General features: G+C 38.2%; 1 protein-coding gene across 1 annotated transcript in view; it reads left to right on the plus strand.

Moving 5' to 3' along the window:
• Nucleotides 1–453: 453 nt before the first annotated feature.
• Nucleotides 454–26,098, plus strand: part of MAP7D3 (MAP7 domain containing 3) — a 35,970-nt gene continuing 10,325 nt past the window's right edge. The window contains 17 exon segments of the mRNA XM_021669388.2: nucleotides 454–537; nucleotides 5,451–5,546; nucleotides 5,647–5,730; nucleotides 6,673–6,698; nucleotides 6,700–6,837; nucleotides 7,170–7,172; nucleotides 9,926–10,040; nucleotides 10,731–10,838; nucleotides 14,604–14,699; nucleotides 18,667–19,322; nucleotides 19,891–20,018; nucleotides 20,102–20,109; nucleotides 20,261–20,407; nucleotides 21,977–22,112; nucleotides 23,284–23,434; nucleotides 24,700–24,804; nucleotides 25,843–25,896. Of these exon segments, the coding sequence (XP_021525063.2) occupies nucleotides 471–537; nucleotides 5,451–5,546; nucleotides 5,647–5,730; nucleotides 6,673–6,698; nucleotides 6,700–6,837; nucleotides 7,170–7,172; nucleotides 9,926–10,040; nucleotides 10,731–10,838; nucleotides 14,604–14,699; nucleotides 18,667–19,322; nucleotides 19,891–20,018; nucleotides 20,102–20,109; nucleotides 20,261–20,407; nucleotides 21,977–22,112; nucleotides 23,284–23,434; nucleotides 24,700–24,804; nucleotides 25,843–25,896 (2,118 nt within the window). The 5' untranslated portion in view covers nucleotides 454–470.

The following is a 26,098-nucleotide window of genomic DNA, read 5'->3' on the forward strand; positions in this document are numbered from 1 at the left end:
CACTCCCAACTTCTCCCTGGGCTTCTTCCCCCAACTTGGGTCTTTCTTTGTGTAGTGTTTCAAGGACTAACTAGTAAACTCATGATACAAGCGCACCCGGGAGGCACGCCATAAATGCTCCTTGAATAAATGAATGAGGAAGGACTGTTACTGCGTTGCTAGGTAAAGGGAAGGAATGTTGGGGGGCCAATCTAGGTGCTGATTGGCTAGTCCCCACAATGCAGTAGGGGTAGAGCACGGAACGTTGGAGAGGATTTCTGTAGACGAGGCAGTCGCGGCCCAGCTGGTGAGGAGGTGGGACGCAGGAAGCGATCCTGCCTCGTTCGCGGGTCCGAGTCGGGCGCGGTGGCCCTTCGGGCCCCGCCTCGCCCCGCCCACCGGCAGCCGGGCCACGGCCCCAGCGGAGATCCCGCCGACGCCTGCGCAATGTATCCTTACTGCCACCACTGCCTCCGGTCCCCACTCCAGTGATGGCGGACGGCTCCGTCGCCGGCGCTGGCGGCAGCACATCCTTGAGGGAGCTGCGGACACGGATGGGTGAGCGGGCGGGCGGGCGGCTCCCGGGAGTGGCTGGGTCCTGCGTGGGAGGCGGGGCTCCCGCAGAGCCCAGGCCGTCGGAGCGGCGCAGCGGGCACCACAAAACTTTTCCCTGGAGTCGCCTGGCGCTATCCGGCCTTCCCCTCACCCCCGCCGGAGTCCCCTGGGATGGGACAGGGAGTGGCCCTAGGCCTGGGGCGGGGGCGGGGGGTTGAAACGGTCGGCCGACCCTGCGAGCCGCCTGGGTCCCGCTGCCAACGGTCTAAGCCCCGCGGGCACGGCGCGAGGAAACTCACCGGCTCTGTTTCGACGCGCGGGGCGGGGGTGGGCTGGAACCCCGACCTCGCGGACCGCCCCGAGCCCTGGCTGCCCATGAGGGGCGGCGGCCGCCCACGCAACGGCCCCAACGGAAGCGGCGCTGCCCCGGCTGTGCGGGCGCCCGCAGGAACTCCGCGCGCCGGCGCCGCCCCCGCGTCCAGGCTGCCTTTCCAGGCGCGGAAAGTTTGAGCGATCCCCCAGCCCGGGACGTGGGCGAGTTTAGGCGCTTTGACTGTCGCAGTCCTCGCCTCTCCCAAAGGCTTATCTCCTGCACCCTCCTGGTCAACGTCCAGGAGGAAGCGGGGTGAGGGTGGGGATGTTTAAAAGTTGCTTTAAAAGTTGGGATGAAACTTGGCTCTTTGCATCCCCTGATTTGCCTGCTGTAGCACATGACTTCGACAAGATGTCACCTTGCGTGGTACATCTTGCAGTCCCTAGGCTGAACTGAACGAGGATCAGCATTTCAGAGTGCTTTTTCCTCAGTGGGTCCCAGGCCAAAAAGTTTTTCCCTCCTCGAAAACCGTTAATCTTATACAATTTGACAGCGAATTGCTTGGTCCAGGAGACTGCTCCACTACCTGAGATAGGATTTCTTCCTTGCCGGAGGTTGCTTTTAGCCTGTTAGACTAGTTCCCTCTGCTATGAGTGCAAATAAAACGATTTTATTAATTTTAATTGAATTTCTTAGGGTTTTTCTTTGCATTTGTAATTAAAAAGTTAGATGGTCTGAGATTGGGAAGCTATATGTTACTTGAGAAGACTTTGAATCAGCTCTCCAAAGACTGTGTCAGAAGCATATACTACATACACTTTCACCATTCATTAGGGAGAAACGAATCTTCCTTCTGTGTCTAAATTTATGGCTCACCTAGAAAGAGAGTCTTCAATAAATTGTGTTGCTTATTGGTACCTGGGACTCTCAGATACTGGTTTATTTCAGTGATTTAGATTAACCGGCATTACTCCAATGTGAAAGAGCTGTGAACTGAATAACCCCCTAAAAGCATTTGAGTATCAGATGTTAGAAAGTGTTTTAAAATTATATGTAGGGCAGATACTTGAATTCACAGCATTTCAAACCAAAAACTTAAGAGCCATGCAAAAGGCTTAACCCAGGACTCTGGTTTAAATCCTTGCTGCCCATTTCATGTTAGGAATTGGAAATATCACATGTTAGACTTTCTTTCACAGAGCACCAACTTGACCAGAACCGCCCTTTAGACCTCAGCATTTTCTTTAAGGGGTCACAGAGACAGATGTTTTTGCTAAAATGTTTTCATGTTCTGCTGGGAGTCTGGCAGCAAGAGTTAAAACTGTCTTGAACACATAACATATAGATGCACAGTACAGTCCAAATACATTTATTTTATACATTTATGTATGTATGCATTAAGAGATACACTTATATAAATAGATGTTACGTATAAAGTGTAAATATGCATGTATTGAGTTATGTTTTCTGTGCATAGCACTGTGCTGAGGTTATAGCATACCAAATATTTATTTTAACAAAACACATGTGTTTCATAGTTTTATGCAGAATTGTTTTAAAATAATTTATTTGAATATTTCAACCAGCTGAGCATAAGAAACTTGCCACTGACTTATCACCTTTCCTTTCCTAGTTTTCTAAATTCACAAATGTTTCTCAGTTTAGAATAACTTATTCAAAGAATAATTTCTACCTATGCAGAAAAAGTTACTGAGATTGACAGCCAGATTATCATACAACTTTAGAGTTGGAGAAACCTTAAGATTATCTTGTCTGGCATCCAGAGTCCCAGCTGTAAAATCCTGGGGCACTTCTACCACTTGAATGTGCACTCTAATGAGGAGCTAAATATTTTTCCAAGTAGCCATTCCATTGTAAACAGCTCTAAATAGTAGGAAATTATCTGCAATTTTGTCTTCAAGACATGCTGTCGTTGGTTTGAACTTGGAGGTCTTCTGAAAGTCTCAGCCCTATGACTTTGGCTTTTGCTATTCAAGACAAAATTCTGTGAATGAATCTGCCTGATTTTTATGGTTCTCTGATAGCAGATTTCTTTTCCTGTTATTTTTCTCTTAATATTTTAGAATAAAGTTGCTTTGAAATTTACAGTTAAGTTCTGGCTTCATCACTTACTACCTGTGTGATCTGAGAAAGTTATGTTTAGCTTCAGTTTTCTCAACTGTAAAAATAAATGGGGGGAAATAATTATGACTACTTTATAGGATTGTTATAAGAATTACATTCAGTAATACAAATGAAATTTGTAAATGGTGAACTGATGTATAATAATGTGTTATGAAAGTTTTTAGAAAAGTACCATAGATACATATTAAGATTCATAATTCAGTTTTAGTAATAAACTACACATTTTCTTAATCTACAGGCAAAATATAACTTTTACTTTAATTTTGGATTTAGAATTAGTATAAGGACTACAGAAATACCTTGCTGTTACTTTTAACTGAATATTAATTCCCTCATTCATTAAAATGCATGTTAAGTAAATTCTTTCATTCAGTGAAGTTGTATAAATTGTTGACCCTATTATATCCAGACATGAAGGCGTTATCGCATTGCCTGGACATTTTAAATAATTTTTAAAGCCTGTCCTTTCTGTTAATGTATTTCTTACCAGTAGGAATTTGGATACGAAGGACTAAAAATCAGATTTGATACTACCACCGCATTAACCTTTATAGGATTTGGTTCATTATTCTCATCACAGCTACTTCTAACGTTATTTCTGTTTAATAAGATTTTTAATTCATCTGGTAAAAATGTGCTTTTTTGAGATAGGGTCTCTCTTGCCCAGGCTGGCATATAGTGGCATGCTAACGGCTCACTGCAGCCTCAAACTCTTGGGCTCAGCCTCCTTAATAGCTGAGACTGTAGGTGTGCACCACCACACCCAGCTAATTTTTGTGTTTTTGTAGAGATGGGGGTTTGCCATGTTACCCAGGCTGATCTCAAACTCCTGACCTGAAGTGATCCACTCGCCTTGGCCTCCCAAAGTGCTGGGATTTCAGGCATGAGCCACCACACTGGACCAAAAATATACATGTTGGGAGAAATTGTCAGCTAAATAGTGTCAAATACAGACTATCCTTAGGACTTCTAAGCAGGAGAACTGAATGTGTAAAAACAATATTACAAGATACTTTGTCTTCTCTGCACTCACATAAAAATGTTGCAAGTGGGTATATAGGAGGATCTATAGACTAAGAAGTTTTGTTAATATACTAGTGCTCAAATTCAGAAGGTAATTGTGGTCCATGGAATTGCCAGCAGTTAAATTATTAAGGAAGCTGAGAAGAGTCTAATCTTCAAATTAAGCTAAGTCATACATTATCTGGGCTGTTAGGCCTCTGGGGTAAAAAAAAATCATTTTTCTCTTTGGAAATGGTGATCCTCATGGCAGCAATTGTGATGTCACTTTCAAGGTTATGCTGTAAAATAACTCCCTCAGTAGCAATTAACATCTCAGAGTTATTCATTTTATAAGTGCAAGGACAGCCCCTCTATTCCCTCAGTTATTTTAACTGCCCATCTTCAACTGTTATATTTTTCTTAATATATAGAAACCAAACTTGTATGCAGTATCACAGGGGCTTACTTCCTGTGCTTTTCTACAAGGGTGGAACAGAGTTAGTTTTCAGTGTTATTCTCCATACTCTTTCTGAAGATACTCAGTATTGTGGGGCATTTTAGATACAGCCATATGTGGAATTAAAGGGTTCAGGGATTCCTCTTACTTTTCCTCATACTGTACTTTCCTAATATTACACTTCACTCTTATTGAAGTTTATCACTTTTTCTGCCTGTTTACACGTTTGTTTGCACATTGTATAATTCATATTTGTTTGCTTGACATCTACCTAGAATGATACCATCTCACTGGAGATTCCTTCTTCTAAAAGAATAGTTATTTCTCCACCTTCACTGTGCATCAGAATAAAACTTTCAACAACTGTCAATGCCTGGGCTGCACACCCAGAGACTGGTGGTAGGGAGCAGGCAGGGAGGCATTGCTGATTTTTTTTAAAGTGACTTAGGTGACTCCAATGTGCAATCAGAGTAGAAAGCCCCTAATTTAGGTAATTTATAAATGTACTCCTTAACATTGGTTTGGCCTGATCTCTGAGTATTTCACTGTTAACACTTTGCTTTGAAATTTAGATCCATAAATTCTTAACCTGTTATCTTCTAAATTTCCAATTTATGGTGAAACTTAAGTTTTCCAATTCCTTGCCAGCTCAGTTTTTCTAACACTTGGTATAATGTCTTGTCTGAGACATTTTCGAAATCTATTAATCATTGGCTCCTACTCGTCCACAAGCTTGTTCTGCCACTGCCACTAACAATTATCTTTATGTCTACAAATACCCTGGCCCATCATAGTCAACACTTTAAATTCTTTGTTAAAGTATTGTTGAAGATCATAGACGTTCAATATATCTTTGTCGTTGACCCAGATGAAATCAGTCGTGGTTTATAGAAGTGATTCTATCCTTTATCTTCAGATACAGTTGGCTGTGGTTTGCTGACCCCTGTGTTAGCTATTCATATTCTTAATATCTAATCCCTTTATCTCCCTGTGTTCTAGTTGCTGCAGCACACCAGATTGAGGAAAGGCGGAAACAAGTTGTGGTTAATAGCATTTCATCCCATTCCTCAAGTATAAGATCGACATTTAAACCAGGTATAATTTCTCTGATGCTTTGATAGATGTCAAAGTGTCACATCTTTACAATTTGATATCCTATTAATATCTAACTACTATATTCTTTTTTTTTTTTTAGTAATCGATGGATCTGTACTTAAAAATGACAAAAAACAAAGATTAGTAAGAGAGAGGCGGGAGGAGAAAAAAAGATAGCAAAATGGTATATTTTAGACCTTTTTCAAAAATCAAAATGAATTTTATGTTATATACTGCGAAGTGTTTTTAACTTCTCCTCATTTGTTTATATGATAGGTTATAATTTTTATATTATGCATTCTTTTGGGTTAAATCCTTTTACTAAATCAGGTAAAGAAGGCCCATGAAAATTCTTTAACTAAATTGTTTAATTTTTGAAGGAGTAGTTTATCTAAATTTTGATTTTCTGAAAACTAAGGTCTGCAAATTTCTTCAATATTTGTAAAAACAATCAGAATAAGATTTCAGTAAAAGTGATTCTAAAAATGAAAATAAGTTGCCAATAATCTTAACATAAATAACATGAAAAGCATGTTACCAAGTTATAAAAAGATTATCCTTGTAGATCCTAATTTATATAGAGTCACACTTCAGAAGCATTTAGTGACAGAAAATTTTAATATAGGGAAAATCGTGCTCTCCTATAATATGGTACATAGCTAAGTCCATTAATGTAAAACTGGCATGTTTAATATGGTCCGTATAGATGAGGACTTTGAAAGAAGTTTCTTAGTAGAAGGAAACAAAACGTATATCCTGGCCATGTGGTTTTTAAAAAGTTTTATTTTAATATATAGCATATTAATATGGTGGGGTTTGACTTTAACTCAAATCAGCAGAAATATCACATGAAAGAAAATATTTTTTCTTAATTTGGAATTGTAGTTTGCACAGGATGAGAGACAATCCAGTTCTCCAGAAGTTAAATGAATACTCAGTGAAAATGGTTCTTCAGTGGCTACCTCTGTTCACTTTATAATTAGTTACTAGCACAGACTAGCACAGATTGTGTTATTTTAAGAAAGAGAATGAGATATGTTAACTTTTTCCTTCTGTGTGTGTCATGTGGAAAACCTAAATATTTTCTTGGTTCTTACATATTGAAAATGTGTTTGGAATATTTCAGCCGATAAGGAGACACAACTACTTGAAAAAAAAAAGAAAGACCAAGCTCCGATATGAGCAGCAGATGGAGGAAAAACAGAGAAAGCTCAGGGAGCAAAAAGAGAAAGATGAACAAAGGAGAATAGCTGCAGAAGAAAAATGACACCAGAAGGATGAGGCGTTAAAGGTACATAATTTTACAGCCTGTGTGTGAGAAGATAAACTGTGTTGCCTGAGTCTGGAATGTTTTCTTAGGCCTTCTCTGCAGTACTGGCCCTGTAGAAAGGGAACCAATCCCAGCTCACTCTTCTTCGCTTCCTCTTACTCCTGTCCTGATAAGATCCCGGGAGCATGGGGAGAAATGCCAGATATAGGTGAAGGGGAGGAAGGCAGCAAATCACACTGCCACGTGTGTACCTATGCAACAATTTTGCATGTTCTTCACAAGTACCCCAAAACCTAAAATACAATTAAAAAAAAAAAAGATCCTGGGAGCTTAGACCCACTAGCCCAGGGAAGGAGGTGCCTTGCAAATCCAGGAATAAAGCCCTGTCCACCTTCAGGACTTGGCACATGAGGAAGCTGTGGCCTGGGGTTTATTCTGAGTGGCTCTGTTGTCTCGTTGCCTACAGAATAACGGCAGACCCCACTGTCTGACCCTCCCAACATGCCCTCATCTGACCCATGGTTCAGAACTCCTTTAAGAATGTGTCTCCCCAGCCAAATCAGGGCACTTGCTCTCCCTTTCAGCATCCCTGGCTCCCTCTGGTGTGCACTCATACTCTCTCCCTCTCTACCCTCTGTCCCCGTATTCCTCACTTTCCCTTTCCTGTCAGGGACCCTCTGGACATGTTGTTCGGAGTCAGCATCCTTGCTCTTGTTTTGTGGCACTGCCCCTCTCTTTTCCTTTCTGGATTCTCTTTTGGTGTCTTTGGCACTCTGTTGGGATGAGTCTGTGGCTTTGTTACGCCCTCTCTTTTTCACTTCTTTCCCTTTTCAGTTTGTCTCTTGTTGTTTATACTGGACATCTGGCTACCTGTCTCATTCTGTGATTCTCTCTGACACCGAATTTTTCTCTTGTAGGTCATTTCACTACTTGATTTGGAGTATGCTTGACTCCTTCTGAATCTAGCATGGTCTCTCTGACACCATTCTCTATCTTCCCCATGTTCTCACTTTCTCTTTATTCCAGGGATTCTTAAGTGTCCCTAAATAAGCCTTAGTCTGTCTTTGGGTCTCTGTCTAACTCTGGCCTTTTTCTGCCTGAGGCAGCTTGCTTTTCTTTCTTCTGTCTTTGTCGTAGCTTCTGTTTTTCCCCATCTTTAGACTCTCTGTCTGCCATTCTTTCAGTGCGTTCTATTTTTATTTGCCTCTCTTATTTTCTGTCACTCTAATTTTTGCATTTCTTTTTCTCTCTTTTTCTTTTTGATTCCATTTCTTCCATGAAGAAGCTTCTTGTCTTCCTCCGCGGTACTCACTTTCCTCCCTCCCCGTCCATACTGTTGCTCTTGCACATGCTTCCTCTCCAGCCCCACACCCTATCTGGAGAGCTTCCTGATTCCAGAACACCTCTTATGCCACTTCTTCCCCATACATGCTGTACTGTCTGTCTTTCTAAACCTTTTTCTGTGGTTTATGCTCTGTTTCATGTTCCACTATTTGGTAGACTCATTCCGAATTTCTGTCACTTTCCATCATCCTTTGTGAAACATCTCATTTTACTTATCTGTGGTGAAGAGATGAAGGCCAGAGAGAGAGAGTATGAACTAAGTAAAGATAGTTTGAGAACCAAAGAAAGTGAAATGTAAACTGTGTGTAGAGTGAGGGAGAGTGCATGGAGGAGAGAGTCCCAGGGACTGAGACCAAAAAATAAAGACTATCTTAGAGAAAGAGGAAGCTGCCAGAAAGAACAGAGAAGAGAGTGCAGCAAAATGACACTGCAGACAGAAAGGGAGCCACAGACATGGCAGAAGAAGGGGCAAAAGAAAACCCCAGAGAGCTAGTGTGGGGGAGTCCCAGACAACACGGGGCATGTGGCGCTGTAAGTAGGCTACATATAGCAAAAGAGAGGAATTCTGGAGAGCAGAAAAAAAAAACAGACTCAGTGGTGCTGAGGAGGGATGAGCGTGGACAGGAGGTGTATATGAGATGGGATAGGAACTTCCATGTGAGTCCTGGGTGGCCACAGTGTGAGAAGGGACCTGGATGAGAGCACAGTAGGTAATGCCTTTGGAAACAGTGGAATAGAATCAGAAATAGTTTAATAATACAAGATTAATCTTTAGTTTTAGTCTATTATAGTTTCAGGGTTTCTAAGTAATTCAGAACAACTGCCTTTCTGTTAGATAATACAATTTTCAAATACTGCCATTAGATCAACTTTATTTTAAGAATTGCAGTTGCTTTTCTTCTCAGAAGGTATGACTGCTCTCCATTTTCCTAGTACGTTTATCTTTGCCCTTGGTAGAAACAGTACAGGCTTTGTAAGGATGATGTTTGCTGTGAAATGGTTGTTGATAGGGAAGAACAGAAAACCTCTGGCCCTAGAAGTTGATTTGCTTACCGGAGTTCATGGTATGGTACAGTACAAGGATGAGAAATATTTGAGAGAAGAGCTCACTTCTGGAAGTGGAGTTGTTTTGCTGCAGCATGGCATTGACTTTGTATAGTGTCTTGACCACTTTAAGTTAAAGTTGAGGTCAAGACAAATACATTGATTATCTTTTTTGAAACTTTATTTTTATTAACACCAGAATTTAAGCTGTTACAGATGAGAGTATAATGGCTGATTCTCGTATAAATTTAATTTATATGTGTACTGATTTTTCCCCTGCCTCATTTCACAAAGAATTTAAGGTGACTTAAAAATGCATACCACACCAGATGATAAAATAAATGATTGAGGGAATCAAGCAGAGGGGAAAATTAAGGTAGGCAAATAAAACATAAAGTATGATTAGCATACACAAAAGTATACCGATCCGTTTTTGTACAGTTGCTAGAAATAGGCTACAAACTTGGTTCTAAATTTCCAAATGATACAAGCAAAGAGGAAGGCATGGTTATTTTCTCAATGCAGGGTCCATAAGATAAAAAAATGAGTTATTTAGGAGAAGCACTGGTATTGATTGATAGCTGAGACATGTCTCCAATTATTTTAAACTTTTACTTGATACAGAAATTTGGTGATGGTTTATTTTATAAACCACACAACAAAATTATACTGACTAATATAATGAATATGTAAAAATATACTTTATATTTACTTTAAATAGAAATTTACAGCCATTCTTCACCAAACATTGGAAAGGAGGAGACTTGCTAATGATTATCAGCAAAAAAGACGGTCATGGGGAGGCTCTGCCATGGCGATTTCTGAGAACAAAACTGGTAATTAATGCATCTGTTAAATTTTGAGTTCATTTATGTTCTTGATTAAATATTGGCTATGAATAGAAGCTTGCATTACAGCAAGGTTTTAGTCTTTGTATCCTAAACAAAAATACTGTAAATGGTAAATTTAAATTTGTGTCATTTGCCATTGCAAAAGAAACAGGTGAAATTTTATAGTAGCTTTTATTTATCTCAATATACCTACAATCTTATTGAAACTTATAATCAGCAGAAAAATGATGAATTGGTGAATAATGACTAAGCTTTACACAGCTTATTGAATGCATATTTTAAAAAATAAGTCTGCCTTATCTACTATTGATTCAGTGTAAATTTTCCTATGTGTACATAATTCTACACAATTTCAGAAAACAGAAGTAAAATTTATACAGTTTAGAAGGATTGGCCAGGTGCCGTGGCTCATGCCTGTAATCCCAGCATTTTGGGAGACCAAGGCCAGCACATCACTTGAGGTCAGGAGTTCGAGACCAGCCTCGCCAACATGGTGAAACCCCCGTCTCTACTTAAAAAAAAAAAAAAAAAGGAATAACGGGTAGTGAATATCGTGAACTTCAGTAATGTAAATCTGTGCTCCATAGAACTGTATCATGAAAACTCATTTTGTTTCAGTTAATGATGCTTTCCTCCTTGAAATATGATTACAGTAAGTGTTACGTCTTTTCTCAACCAATAAACAATCTTCATCTACTGAAAAACTTGAACAAGGAACTTGTTTTGCTCTTATCAGACAAATGCCTTTGACATCTGCAAGCCTTGAAACTTCCATTTCCAAAAGTAAGTAGTTATTTTATGTATCCTACTAAATTTCCATTTAATGAAATTAGTTTATATTTTTACAGTACCACCTATTTGAATTGTGGAACATTTAGGTTTATTTTAGAAGAGTACCATGTTATTTTACAGCAGAAAGAGAGAGATAGTCATACTTATTTTTTTTTTTTTTTGAGACAGAGTCTTACTCTGTTGCCCAGGCTAGAGTGCAGTGGCGGCTCACTGCAACCACTGCCTCCTAGGCTCAAGCGAGCCTCAGCCTCCCAAGTAGCTGGGATTACAGGCGTGCACCACCACGCCCAGCTAATTTTTGTACTTTTGATAGAGACAGGGTTTCACCATGTTGGCCAGGCTGGTCTCAAATTCCTGACCTCAAGTGATCCACCCGCTTCGACCTCCCAAAGTGCTGGGATTACAAGTGTGAGCCATCATGCTTGGCCTTGTATTTTCATCAATATACTTGTTTCATGATGTCTGTGTTAATCATATCAGATGGGATTCTTGGGCCTCAGTAGCTCAAACTGAAACATATTTTGGCCAAAAGACATTGCCATTAAGTGGCGTAATTATTTATTTTAAAATTAGTTCATGTTCTAGCCAACCTATAAATGAAATCATGTTTTTTAGGGACTGGTTAGACTGGTTATTCAATTTCCATTAAGTATTGTGAATATTACCTCATTTAAGAAAAATAATAGCATATATATATAGCAGTGAACAAGCTGATCTGTATTACATATATCGTGTTTGTTATTCACCATTATCTTAGAAAATTGACAGACAAGTAGAATTACCTTCCTTGTTTTGTAGTTAAAACTCCAAGATATTCAGTGACTTCCACTCCAACATCCTTTTCTATGGTTTATATTTTGGTCATTTTATAGATGGATCATGATATTTAAATTGTACCTTTCATTTATAAGTCAACATTTCCCCCAAAAGCAAATAAAGTGATAATGATGTTTAATGATAGATGTATTGCCAAGCTTCACTTTATAACTCTTCCTAGTGGCAATACAGAGTTGTTTTAAATATAGTGAAGTTATCTACTATGGATAATTCAAATATCTTTTTGCTCCTGGTGTTTGCCCTTTTAATTAGTGTTCCTTATTAAAAGAAAAATCTATACCCAAGTGTGTGTCAATAACCACATCTGGCTTGTAGCACATGGTGCCTCTCACTGATAATTGAAATGGATTAGGCAACCATACCTTCAATCCAAAAAAAGAGATCCTTTTTCTTTCTAGAGGAAAGAAAGGAGTGTTCTTGAGAGGAAAAAGACAGAGCAAACAAATTCCACATCATTCCCTTAAACTTAGCCATTAAAAAAAGATGAAGAAAGACAGCTTTTGTGCCTTATGAATTGAAAAAGGCATAATTATAGTTTGAATTTTAAAATGTTTGTTTTGCATTATTAGGTTTCTCGACAATTTTTGAGCAGTGCTGATTGCTATAAAATTCTACTACAGCAAAAGATTTTGGATATCATTTAAAGTAATTAATTGTAGCAGTAGTTAACCTTATGAAAAAGATTTCCATTTTTGCATAAAACAATATAGTTTTTAATATGTTTAAAAGTATTTCTAGGGGGAAAGGATTTTTGTTCAAACTGACATTATGTTATTTGTACTTTTAAGACTCTTAAAATTTCAATGATGAACTTGAGAGGTCTTTTATTTTATTGTCAGTCTGAGTATATCCCATTTTCTCTTGTATTGGTCTGAGAAAATTTCATCCACTTACCACCTCCACCCAATATGCTTTCCCAAAGCACTTTTATGTATAGTCTGGGTTCATTCATAGATTAATATGGGAAGATTTTCTCTGGCACCTTGCTTATAATATGGCAAAATTAATTTATTATTCACCAACTAAATCCTTTAGAAAAATTAGATAACATTAATTGCAATGCCATGTTTATGTACTTTCATTTTAATATATCTTAATTGTTCCACAAGCATTGACTCTGTTTTACTATCTAATTGCTTTCAGGAATTAGCAAAGATTTATTTCATAGACATTTATTACATATTTAATATAATGAGCAAAAGCCTTATTAATGAGACATGTAAAGAGAAGGGACAGATTATGACTTCAAGATAATAATTAGCTAAATTGTATTGTGAAGGAACAATTCCAAATAAAACTTTTAAAATGATTTCTTTATTAGTTTTTAAAACAAGAAGGTATGTGTGGAAGATACTTTGTGAAATAACTTGCTTATAGGTATAATATATTGCACACTCTGAAATGATGAATGCTATAATTAATGATTTCTAGGAAATAAAATCCATATTGGCAATGTCTTACCTTTAAATTGAAATAAAACCTGGTCAATACAGAGAGATCAATATTTTAAACTCTAATGGAGTTCATAATCTAACCTGTAATATTTTAAATAACTGTTTTAAATCTTGGTTGATTCAAGTAGTCTATTTTTGTGGCTACTCATTGCTGATTCATAATAACTGCTCACACCATTTTGTCATTTCTTGCAGTATGCTCGTGAAGGATACTGACTTAATCACATGATCAAACCACCTCTGCGGTTCATGCTGCTCAATCACATTATCAATTCAAGGAATTTTCAGATCACACTATGTTGTTAACATGTACTTTAGTTTACAAATCCCCAAAAGAGAAATTATTATTATTTTTTGAGACAGAGTTTTACTCTTGTTGCTCAGGCTGGAGTGCAGTGGCACAATCTCAGCTCACTGCAACCTCCGCCTCCCGGGTTCAAGCAATTCTCCTGCCTCAGCCTCCTGAGTAGCTGGAATTACAGGCATGCACCACCACACCTGACTAATTTTGTATTTTCAGTAAAGACAGAGTTTCTCCATATTGGTCAGGCTGATTTTGAACTCCCGACCTCAGGTGATCCACCCACCTCAGCCTCCCAAAGTGCTGTGATTACAGGCATGAGCCACCACGCCCGGCTAAGAAATTATTTTTTAAACAGACATTTCTCAGTATTCTGAGCTAGAATATCTTATATGAAATAAAAGTGTCTACACGGAAGCAGATTATTTTTCCTTGGGTTGCTTAAATCATGGCATCTATACCAATTGTCAATATTCATTTTTATTTTAAAAATACTAGTTTTAACTATGTAACTTGTAAGGTCCAGGACCTCAGCCTCTGAAAGCCATGTTTTGGCCATGCAGCTGAAGTCAGATGCTAGAGCTATCAATAACATTACACTTGATATTAAAAGAATGGCTCCGTAGGGTTAAACACTGACAGTCTGTTAAAGCCTACAAGCTGATACATGTATAACTCAGATAATTCATTTTCTTTATGTTAAGAACAATTATCTTTTTATTTAATTGATTGATATTGGAGCTTGGTGTTTTCTTCATTTTGTATTGGTGTGTGCTCATATGTATGTGTATACCTGTGTGTATACATATCTGTGTTTTTAAAATATATGCATATATAACAAAAAACAGTAGTTATAACTAAAGTATAAATTACTTTTAAGTATTAGACATGTCTAAAGGGTTGTATGCTTGTAATTTGGGAACTTTGATGTCAGTATCAGACATTTTACTTCTTAATTTTTACCATTTTCTAAATAATTTTATTTCATTTCAGATAAAGAATAAACTCACTTTAAGTTTGGGGATATAGACTTTCTGCATATTATTTGAAATTAATCTTATAAGCAAGGTAGAGAAGATAAAAAATATTTAAAAAAGGAATGTCTCACTCCTGAGATAATTAGTAGTTTATGAACACTAATATTCCTTTGTACTTGATCTCTAGAAAAAACCAACAAGGAGAAAAGCTTGTCTTTAAATAGAAGAAATACCAAGGCACATTCATCTGCTGATACAGAACAAGTGGAAAAGAAGCCAGGTGGTTAGTTACTTCTAAATACAAATTTTAAGTAGTGATTTAAAAGAGGTATTTTATGTCAACATTGAATTGCTTGAAAAATCATTTCCAAAATTGGAAACCAAAATATTCCTTCTTAAACTAAAAAATGTGCTTTGATGCCATGCCTATTTGGCTAAAGCTAGAACAGTCTGTCTATAAATGAAGTATATAATTCCTCTCATCATCTGACAGGGGGTGGATAATGCAGCTGAGGAAATAAATCACAGAATATTGGTATAGATAGCTGTGTATTGGACGATTTGATTAACTTCCAAGATTTCATTAATTTGGATTTAGAAGTTTAAATTCCCGGCCACATTTTGAACTTCAAAACTTTGCTCTTGCTTCATAGCATTAGCCATATACATCCTTTGTGCATATTTTCACTGCTGATTATTCACAGAATTTCACAGTGATTACTAAAGTACTTCTTTATATAAAGTTTTTTTTTTTTTTGAGACGGAGTCTCACTCAATTGCCCAGGCTGGAGTGCAGTGGCGCCATCTCAGTTCACTGCAACCTCTGCCTCCTGGGTTCAAGCAATTCTCCTGCCTCAGCCTCCCAAGTAGCTGGGATTACAAGCACCCACCACCACACCTGGCTAATTTTTGTATTTTTAGTAGAGATGGAGTTTCGCCATGTTGGCCAGGCTGGTCTTGAACTCCTGACCTCAGGTGATTTGTCTGCCTCGGCCTCCCAAAGTCCTGGGATTACAGGTGTGAGCCACTGCGCTAGTCATGAAGTAGTTTCTTTTTAAAACCTTTCTCTGGCATTTTCCTTTCACATGTATTTGTTGCTTTTTATTTCATACCAAGACTCTCCACTTAATTGATTCAGGTCAAATTCTGTTAGAACAAATGTCATTGACACAGGGATCTTTATGAACATGAAGATTTATTGGCACAAGATACTTACAACAAAATTTACTTTTAATGGAAGAGTTTACTCAATTTCTTGGAGCCTTTGGCAGTGGACTTGACTATTATGATCTTCAGTGAGGTCCATCTGTAGTAATCCTTGTAAAAGTTGTTTTACCATGTGCAACTTTTTTTCCCAAGTGTGAGTTCCTGTATACACTTCATACCGTGGGGAATGGCTGTGTTTAAATTGTTACCTATACTCCTTCCTTAGAGTTATTTTGATATGTATGCTGTGACCTTTCTCCTTTTATTTTGGGAATCTCTTCCTTGAAAGTGCAGTCCAGTCAGATGACAGTGTTCAATCCTGGTGTGTTTTGTGTTGCTGGGAAAGTTGCTGTTGAGAGCAGTTTGCATTGCTCTTTCTTGCAATGGAATCCTTTGAGTTTGTTCTCATTATATAGCTCATTGCTCATATATCAGTTCTCAAGAGAATAATTTAATCAGTTGTCTGCTCAGCCCAACAAAAGTGTCATTAACCAAAAGCAGAAGTGCTGCTTCATTATCCAGCCCTGGAAAAGATAGTCCGGGTAACAGGCATATTGTGGAAAGCCTGATACTAACACCTGGAGAGGTGTTAGTATTTGCATTTCAAAGCAGGCTTCATCACTGAATTTGTTGTATTTAGACATCAAAATAGCTTAAATCAGTAGTTACAATATTAGTGATTTTACCCAGCATTTGATGTTGCATATTTATGATAGAGCAGTTATCTGGGGGATAGGTAATTTGTAGGATGAGATAGTTAACTCTAGAGGTGGTTGTTAAATTTTAAAGCTCTATGGGTTTTTAAAGTATAGAAAAACTTCACTATCAAGGGAGAAAGTTTCCTACTCTACCCTCCTTTTTTCCCTAAAATGTGGAAGAATAGCATAGAACCACCCTTCAGCTTTTAACCAGAGACCTAAGATTGTTCTTAACATAAAACATCTTCACGGTTGTGTGGACTTTCTCATTTTCTCTTTTATAGTTTACATATAGTATTAGACTTGCCTTTGGATAGCAAGACACCCCCTGCCCCAATAATGGAAAGTGCTAACGCACTGTTCCTATGACTTTTTTCTCTTTTTTTCCCTTCCACTTTTTCCTTTCCAGTATATATCCCTCTCTCTTGGCTTTTTCTCAGTATTCATATGATTAGTAAAATGAATCTAAATACTATCACAGACTTTCTTGTAGTGCACCCTTATTTTTTTTGCTCTAATTCCTGACTTTTTTACACCTAGTTGTATGTATGTCAGGTTATTTTCTGCCAGTCTCCCCCACCAATCTATGGTGAGATATTTCTATTACCACTGTCCAGAAAAACCTCAATATTTTGTCTTACATGTTTATAGCTAATAAAAATCCAGTTATACTATGTTTTCTGTAGATCAAACTGTTGGTGCTAATGTGACTGTTTAGACATATGTAGATATGTAAATAAAATGCTTACTCCACTAAAAATGAGGGACTAAAAGATAATATTTAATATAGCTAAAAGTTTTATTCATAAGTTGTCAATCTTTGGTAATTTGGTCTGTTTTAATTATTTGATAAGATTATGTGAAAATTTGCCACCCATACTTAAAGATGAGGTGGCAGATAAATTTAACCAGGTCTTTTTTTAAACTTTAATTTACCAGTTCTTAGGAAAGCCACCTCCAAATACGTTTTTAAAAGTGTTTAATTAGGCCAGGTGTGGTGTCTCAGGCCTGTAATCCCAGCACTTTGGGAGACCACGGCAGGTGGATCACCTGAGGTCAGGAGTTCAAGACCAGCCTGGTCAACATGGTGAAACTGTGTCTCTACTAAAAGTACAAAATTCGCCGAGTGTGGTGGCACAGGCCTGTAATCCCAGCTACTTGGGTGGCTGAGGCAGGAGAATTGCTTGAACCTGTGAGGTGGGGTTGCAATGAGCCAAGATCACGCCACTGCACTCCAGCCTGGGTGATACAGTGAGACTCTATCTCAAAAAATAATAATAATTAATTATATAAGCAATAAATATTTCATGTAGAAGAATTTTTTAATCTAATCCCCTATTATCCCAGTGCTCACTGGCAAGTTAATATTTTTCTTTGCATTTTTTTCACAAAATGAAATAACCTTCTTTTATTTAAACTCAGTAGAAACCATCTTTTATGTCCAAAATATTGCATGTTATTACTCTTAGTGACTGCCTTAATATAGTCCACATTTCCTTTGGAGCATTTGGATTGTATTTGCAATTGTTTCAATATTATAAACAGTATAGTAATTAGCAACTTTATGCATACATTTTTATGTATTTACGTAATTTCTTTTCCTAAGGTTAAACCTAGAAGTAGAATTGCTAGAACAAACAGTATGTACCTTTGATGCCCCCCAGGGAAAATATACAAATCTATACTCCCACCTGTGGTGATGAGGTTGCCTGGTTCCAAACATTGGCATTAATGACTTTCTTCCATCTTACCTGGCACCAAATATGATCATTTTTGTCCGCTTCATAGGAAAAATAAAATTAGATTGTTAAAGGTAGAAGGGACCTTGGAGATCCAACTCACTCTGATTACTGTCTTATTACAGTTGTTAGTATGGGTGAGAAAATGCTCTTTCTTACATTCTGTCCTAAAACAATAAAATATGGAGTGTCTTACATAATCACCTATAATGGTAAGATCTCTAGCCCTGGTGAAGATGTTTCGATTACTTTTAGAAAGGGTTGAAGATCTTGTAATTTTTTGTGAAAATTATTCTGAAATATAGTATGATTAAAATAGAAACAACTTACTGCAAACATCAACATTGGAGAAGCATCTTATTTTCATCTGTAACAGGCTATTGCCTTTACAATGACTGTTGGTCATGTTGCTTCTGAAGCACTGACTTCGTGATGGTTCTGTCCTGTGTCATCCAGTTCACTAAAATTTCCTGTGTTGTGTGTAATCCCTGTGCTTTCCTAATAAACTATCTCTTTTTTCTGTTCCTGTTCTTATACTGTATATGTGGTGTATCCTTATCTTGTCAAATTTCTAACTTAGGGAATTTAATTCTCTGTCCTCATTCACTTACAGGCGTCCCCAAGTATGTAATATGGTATGTCACTATGCCACTGCGTAAATGTACTAGTGATGAATTGAGAGCTTTTATGTTTCGCATATCGGCAGCGAAAATACTTCCTCAAACTAAAGTAGAAGAAGTTCCCTCAGAAGAAGTAGAGGCACCTCCCAAGACACCTCCCAAGAGTATGGATGCACCCTCCCCAGTGAATGTGGAAATAATTTCCAACAGAAATATAGAGGCAATCCCCAAGTATAACTTTTACATGGACATAATCTCTGAGGATAGCACAGACTTGTCCTCTGTGGTGAGTGTGGACGTGTCATCTGTCATGAGCACAACTGATTCTGAGATGAGCATGGACATATCCTCCTAGTCGAGCATAGAAGCACCCTCAAAGGTGCACCTGGAAACAGTTCCCAAGGTAAGCGTAGAAGTATCTCGCAAGGTGAGCCCGGAAGCACCCCCAGAGGGGAGCCTGGAAGCACCTCCCAAGGTGTGTGCAGGAGCAGCCCCCAAGGAAAATGTGAAAGTGTCATCCAAAGAGAACACAGAGGCGATGGCGAAAGCGTCCCCGGAGGCGAGTGTAGAAGCGCCCCCCAATACATCCCTTGAAGCAAGCTTGGAAGCCTCTCACAAGGCAAAAGTGAGAGATGCTCTAAGGGTTTGTCAAGTGTCTGTTATTGACAGATTTTCTATTAAAATATGTACATTTTGTTGTATAGTTCACAATAGGTCAGATTTTACAACATAACCAGTGTATTATTTATAGTATTCTGCAATATAGTTAATAAAATAGGCTAACTCACTTAAGCTAGGAATTTAAACTCTCTGATGTTCATTGGACCACTTTTCCCCCAAAGCTGAAATATTAGTGAGTCTTTATTAGAAGGGAGAAGATGTAAGTTTATGTGAACTCTGTTTCTAAACTCTGAAGAAACGTTTTTTGAGAAATGTTTTAAACCCTGAGTTAGGATTTGGAAATGGAGTTAGGTTTTGAAGCATAATATGTCTTTTAAACCTGTTACTTCTGTGATCTCGAATTGTGTAATATAAATTGTTAGTCCAGAAGAAAATATCACTGTCCTGCTTCTCATGCTCTAAAAGAAAATTGCAGTTTAAAGAATTCTAATTGTGTTTTGTTCAGAATGTTTTTCTCTTAAAAAAAAAAAAAAAGCCAGCTGCAGTAAGAGAATTGCTAGTAACTTATCTTACTGTGTTTATCTGTTCAGAAATCAGAAACGGACCAACAGGCCTTAGACCCTGTTGCCAAGAAACATCTATCATCATATGGTGAATGTTATACACGGTCGTTTTCTCCTGCAAATGTTTGTGCTCCACCATCTCCTGTCAGTTCTAAGTAAGCAGCTTATTTGCAACTGTTCCTGATAGGTATTTTACCAGAACAGATTTCGCGTCAATGTCTGATGAGTGAAATAATAGTGTGCATGGTAACACAAATGTAAAGGGGACAACCCTGTAAAAAGGGATTTACTTTTCAGAAAAATTCCAAGATTATAATATCGTCTCATAATATCATCTCATATTTTATAAAGTTGTACACCAAAAATTAATTAGCAAACATGTATTACTTTTTCTCAGGAGTCAAATCCAAAAGAACCAGCTTTCATCACCTCTGCCGAAACAGTCAAAACAATCAGCAGACCCTTCCCTTCCCTGTAAAATGCCTCTTCCGTGTGCCCAATCTGTGCAAAGTGAATCAAGCGCTGATAAAAATAAGAAAGTCACGTAAGTTCTTTCACTAAGTTTATCTTAGCAACACAGAAAATCTTACTGTATTCTGGGAAAGTTTCACTTCATTTTATTCTCCAATTGAGAGAACTTTAGGGAGTTATTTTCCTTATAGAGAAAGAGAGTCTAACCAATCACTGTTACATTGGAATGTATCTTCTCTGTTTGCTTGTTCTTACCAAAGCTTTCTTCTCACCCCTTTGTTTTGAGAAATCATTTTTGGAACTGCTTTTAAAAGCATAGGTCTGGCCAGGCATGGTAGCTAACACCTGTAATCCCAGCACTTTAGGAGGCTGAGGTGAGAGGATTGCTTGAGTCCAGGACTTCGAGGCCAGCCCAGGCAACATAGAAGAGTGATCCCCTTTTCTACAAAAAATACAAATATTAACCTGATGTGGAAAGGGTAGGCTATATATTCTCTTAGGGGGTTGAGGATAAGAATAAGCCATATTATACCATAACTACCTAGCTTTAGGTGGTATGCAGCTGTAGTCCCAGCTAGTAAGAAGGCTGAGGTGGGAGGATCGCCTGAGACCACGAGGTGGAGGCTGCAGTGAGCCGTGATGGTGCCTCTACACTCCAGTCTGGATGAGAGAGCGAGACCCTGTATCAAAAAAAAAAGCACAGGTCAGATGAGAGGTTTGGTCTACATGATTGCTAAGGTCCCTTCTAGCTCTGATAGTGATGGTTCTTGGAGAGAGCGTATCCACTCGTGGATGAGCAGGTTTCTCCCAAGATTTAGGTTCGTTTCTATATATAGGACATAATGTGGTTTCCCTTGATTTGTGTAGTATTCCTGAAAGTGCCATATTGCTATATCTGCCCATCGCATGCATTCTTAATACCCATGGACATTACTTAATTTCAAAAACACACTGGGGAATTTTGCTTTTTTAGGGAGCTCCACAGTGAATTTTTTGTAACAGAAACAATCTTTTAATTATAGATTATTCATTCCTGATGTGTCTTCTCATTTTCATATGTGATTTATTTAAAATAAATTAGTTATGTAGACCAAAATATTATAATATACCTCCATGTACTCACCTTATTTTACTGATAGTCTTGGTTTTGTTATCTACTGTTAGCTACTCTATGATCAACCACATATATACACTATTATCAAGGTTTAGCTAAATAGTAATTATATAGTAAAAATGATGCACAAATCTCAAAACGTATGCCAGGTGTATTTTTGCTTATTTGAGATACACATAACCTTTAGACTGAGCATAGCTTGTCTTCCTCTGTGTTCAGTATTTCTTACTCTTTTCCAATGAGGTCAGTTGATTCAGTTATTTCAGAACAGCTAAAACGAAAGTAGAAGTACGTTGTTTCATTTTGGAACAAGTAGGTGTTAAAAAGAAACAAAATGTTCTGCTTTTGTTGGGGTACAGTTTGAAGGAAATCTGTTAAACAAGCACCTATAGTTTGCTTGTGATTTATAAACTTTGGACTATGCACCTGTTTTGTTTCTTAATGTTTTGGATTGTGTTGCACTTCTTTGTTGGACTGAGAGACGAGTAGCTCCCTAAACTAACTGTTGCACATATTTATTTAAACTAGAGTCTGGTAATAAGAATACTGCAGGGTTTATGAATGACAAGGAGACAAAAAAACTTTTTGCCAAATTACGTCGCATTGCTCTTCGACTAAGATCAAGACAGGAAGAAGAAAAACAACAGGAAGAGATGCAGCCAAGGTCAGCACGAAGTCTTCCTTCTTATACTATAAATCTTGAGTAGGGCCCATATTTTTGAAAATCAAAATTTTACCCTCAAGTTATAAATTCTCAAAGAGCAACTGACTCTTCAGTGAGGATCAGAAGTGCCTCATTGCTTATATAGGAAGCATTTCAAGCCCTTGTAAATGGCTAAGGACCCTTGTGTGTGGATAAATGGCACAGTCCTTTTTGGCCTCTATGCATCACGTGCCATTAAGGTGTGGTAGGAGGATGCACAGAGATCAAACTCACATTCAAGATTTGATCTCTCAGCACCAGAGTGGTATATAAGAATATTTTTCTTTGTGTTCACTAGTGTCAGCCCTTTTCTTTTTTTAAAGGACTTTTAACCTCAGGATTTTTAAACCTGAAAATTATACTTACTCATATTTTACTTTGGGTGTTTTCCAGGGATCTTTGTGACCCCTGTATCTCATCAGACCGGTGAGTCGTTGCTAGGATTTCCTTTGTGGGCAGCAAATCTCATGTACAGTTGTGTGCTTTCAAATTCTAGCAAAGGTTTCTTGCTCCTTCATCTTGAGGCCTATTTTGTGTGAGGCCTTATAATGTAAACCTCTGTCCACTGACTGCAGGGAATAACAACAGTACTGACTTTGCTTTTAAGTATTTAGTGTTATTTGAAATAATCACATATTTTCCATATGCTTATATGGGCTTGGGAAAAAGAAGTATTATGAATAGCAAAAAACTATAACTTGAAGAGTATTATTACTCACTTCATATAAACAGAGCTAATGTAGCCTTTGAAAATGCTGACTATTAGGGAACCACCAGACTCTCCTCTAAGTTATCTCTACAATCCCCACGAGAGATTGGGTGTGAGCATGTGTAAATAAGACCTTTTAGGGGATGTCACATCTCAAAGACAGTTAAGTTTTTTAACAAGCAAAGTAATCTATTACTTGATTGAAATATTTTTCTGCTCCCGAGGACTGGTTTCTCTCTTTTAAAAAAGGATAGAACTGTGTGATTCCTATATAGTAACAACACAGAAGATGTAGTGACTATGGTGTAAATATAAATTGTATTACTATACACAGGAAGTTTCACTATAAAAACTCACATAGGACTGCAAGCTGAGTATGGTAGCAATCAAGACAAATACTAAGAATTATTTACATACTCTCAGGGTCATTAAGAAATCAAAAGACATGGAAAAGAGAGAAGCTGAGTTATTGGAAGCAGAAGAGTTCTTAAAACCCGAAGATGGGCAACAACAAAAGGAGACTGAAGAGAAGAAGGGATGGCCGGATCAGGAAGACCAGGAAGCGCCACTTCAGGTTGGCTGGCTGGACGCTTTATCAGGGGATGAGAACCAGATTATATCAGTTGGAACCCAAAGCAAAAATCTCTGTCTCTGACAAAGAAGACATGAGCAGATTCTCTGGCTGCATCTTTTTTTTTTTTTTTTGAGACAGAGTTTCACTCTTGTCACCCAGGCTAGAGTGCAATGGCATGATCTCGGCTCACTGCAATCTCCACCTTCTGGGTTCAAGTGATTCTCCTGCCTCAGCCTCCTGAGTAGCTGGGATTACAGGCACGCGCCACCGCGCCCAGCTAATTTTTTGTATTTTTAGTAGAGACGGCGTTTCACCATGTTGGCCCAGCTGGTCTTGAACTCCTGACCTCAGGTGATCTGCCCGCTTCAGCTTCCCAAAGTGCTGGGATTACAGGCATGAGCCACTGCACCTGGCCTCTGGCTACATTTTTATGTTACAGTCTCTATTACCCAGTACCACTGCAGGTCATTATCAGCCACTCTCAGAAAACCACAGAATGTTTTCCTACTGAAATTAGCAGAAAACAGGAAATTGTGGATTAGTGGTTCTTAATTTGAAATCCAAATTGCTTAAACAGATTCAACATCCTACACTGGTTTCCCCCATCTTGCATTCTGTGGCACCACATACAACTCCACCAACTGGACCTTACAATGTCCCTATGACAGATAAGATAAACCATAAATACTTCTACAAGTTTAAAATCATTTACCGATAAGAAGGTCTCATCTATCTATAAAGTCAAATCATTGGGTAAATAAAGGCCCAAACTGAGCTCACACTGTACTCAGTTTGAATTATTATCACAGCCCAATTCATATTCCCGGTTTTTAGTGTGTCATTCACCAGCATTGGTCATATGTTTTGTATATGATTGTTTATGCCTGCATTTTTTAGGAAGGTGCCTTCAATAATCCTCTCAGTGCTTTTGAGAAATGTCAGGCTGTTGGCTTCTGTTACTGTGTTAATGGACAGCTCCACAGTAATTTACATACTTTGAAATAGGGTGGTATGGTGTTCATAATGGTAACCCTGTGGTCCTGAATCCTCAAGATAACGTTTAGCCTAGCTTTGTGCATTCTAACTAGTGCTTTGAAAATTGACAATACACAAATATCTTATGTATGTATAGGAACCTTCATCCAAAAGGTAACATTCTTTTGTTATGCTAGATAACATTTTACTGTTGAAGTTTTTAAACTAGAGCTCTCTGATGTCACTCAGGTATCTTGAGATTAAATGATACTTTTATATAAATTTCCTAGGAAGGGGACACCAAAATAAAAGCTCAAGGGGAAGCCGACAAACGCGAGAAAGAACACAACAGAATTATGTCACAAAATTTAAAAGAACGCCTAGAAAGGAAAAAAGTACTCTCTGTTTGGGGGAACTTGATTTTGTGTTTAAAACAATATTGGGCACCTGATATCAGCACATTTTTAAAAATCACAAATCTGGTGTATGCTAGCCCCTGGTGGTTTCCCCACTCTATTCTCTTCCTTATTCGAGGCTCTGATCTCTCCTACATAGAAGGCTCTCCTCTTACTGATCTTGCCTCCCCCTCATGGACACTTGGTGGCCGTTACAGTGATGCCTCACTGTATCAAACCTCTGGTAACAAAACTCCTCTGAGCAGAATAACTCCAGTCGTGGTAGGGGTTGGTGGAAGTTAAGAATTTCTTCCAAACTTGCTGGAAATTGCAGCAACTACATGGGAAGAAGCAGAAACTGTGGGCCTCTCTGAGAGGCCAAGGCGCAGGCTATTTGTAAGGTAGGACCACATGTGAGCTCATCTGACAACCGTGGTCCAGACTCAGGTGCTGCAAGGCTTCTCTGGTAGTAGATTGGTCACCTCGAGGGGGCCAGGGAGCTGCAAGTCTCCTCACTGCAGGGAAAGAAGTATGCACAGGAGAGAGAATTCCTGTCATTCCCTAGAATACATTACTCTTCTACCTCTTGTCTTCTCTCTTCATTAACACAGTCTCTAACAGTGTGGCATCATTGAGGTGTATTATTTTCATTAACATTGGCTTCAGGAATCAACTGAAGACTAAAGACTATAATTATGTTAAGACTAAAATTATGTTAAAAGCTCTAATTGGTTTGCAATATGCTTAGTCTAAGTAATGAATTCCTGCATATGCCAAATTAGGAGTGAGATGTTATCATTTGGATATTTGTGTTATAACAAATCCAGCGGTCATCATTCCAGGCATTGTACAGCTGAAACTGGGATTGGGATAGGGAACTTAACTGCCACCACAAGCCTTCTGTTGGTAATATTTGTGGTTTTGGAGCAATCACTGCCATTGTCTACCTCTGTGAAATGGGGATAATCAACTCCTTTAGGACAAGTGTTTGGTTTCTTATCTGTTTTTATGTTTGAATTTTTATTTTCCTTTAAACAGAGAATAGAAGAAATTATGAAGCGGACAAGAAAAACAGATGTGAATGCCTCAAAGGTAGTCTCTATACTCATACCAGCAGTGTATAAGAATGCCTGTTGTTTTACATTATTGCCAAGCTTTTCATTTTTGCCAATCTGGTGGTAATGGAATAAAGTATTACATTTCCATTTCCCTGATAGTTAACAAGGTTGACCATGTTTTCATATCTTTAGTTAGCTCTCATGTTTTCTTTTGTGTGAAATGCTTGTTTTGATCT

Source organism: Aotus nancymaae, unplaced genomic scaffold (assembly GCF_030222135.1).
Source record: "Aotus nancymaae isolate 86718 unplaced genomic scaffold, 86718_ANA_hifiasm-v0.15.2.pri h1tg000004l, whole genome shotgun sequence".
In the NCBI taxonomy this organism is placed as follows: Eukaryota; Metazoa; Chordata; class Mammalia; order Primates; family Aotidae; genus Aotus; species Aotus nancymaae.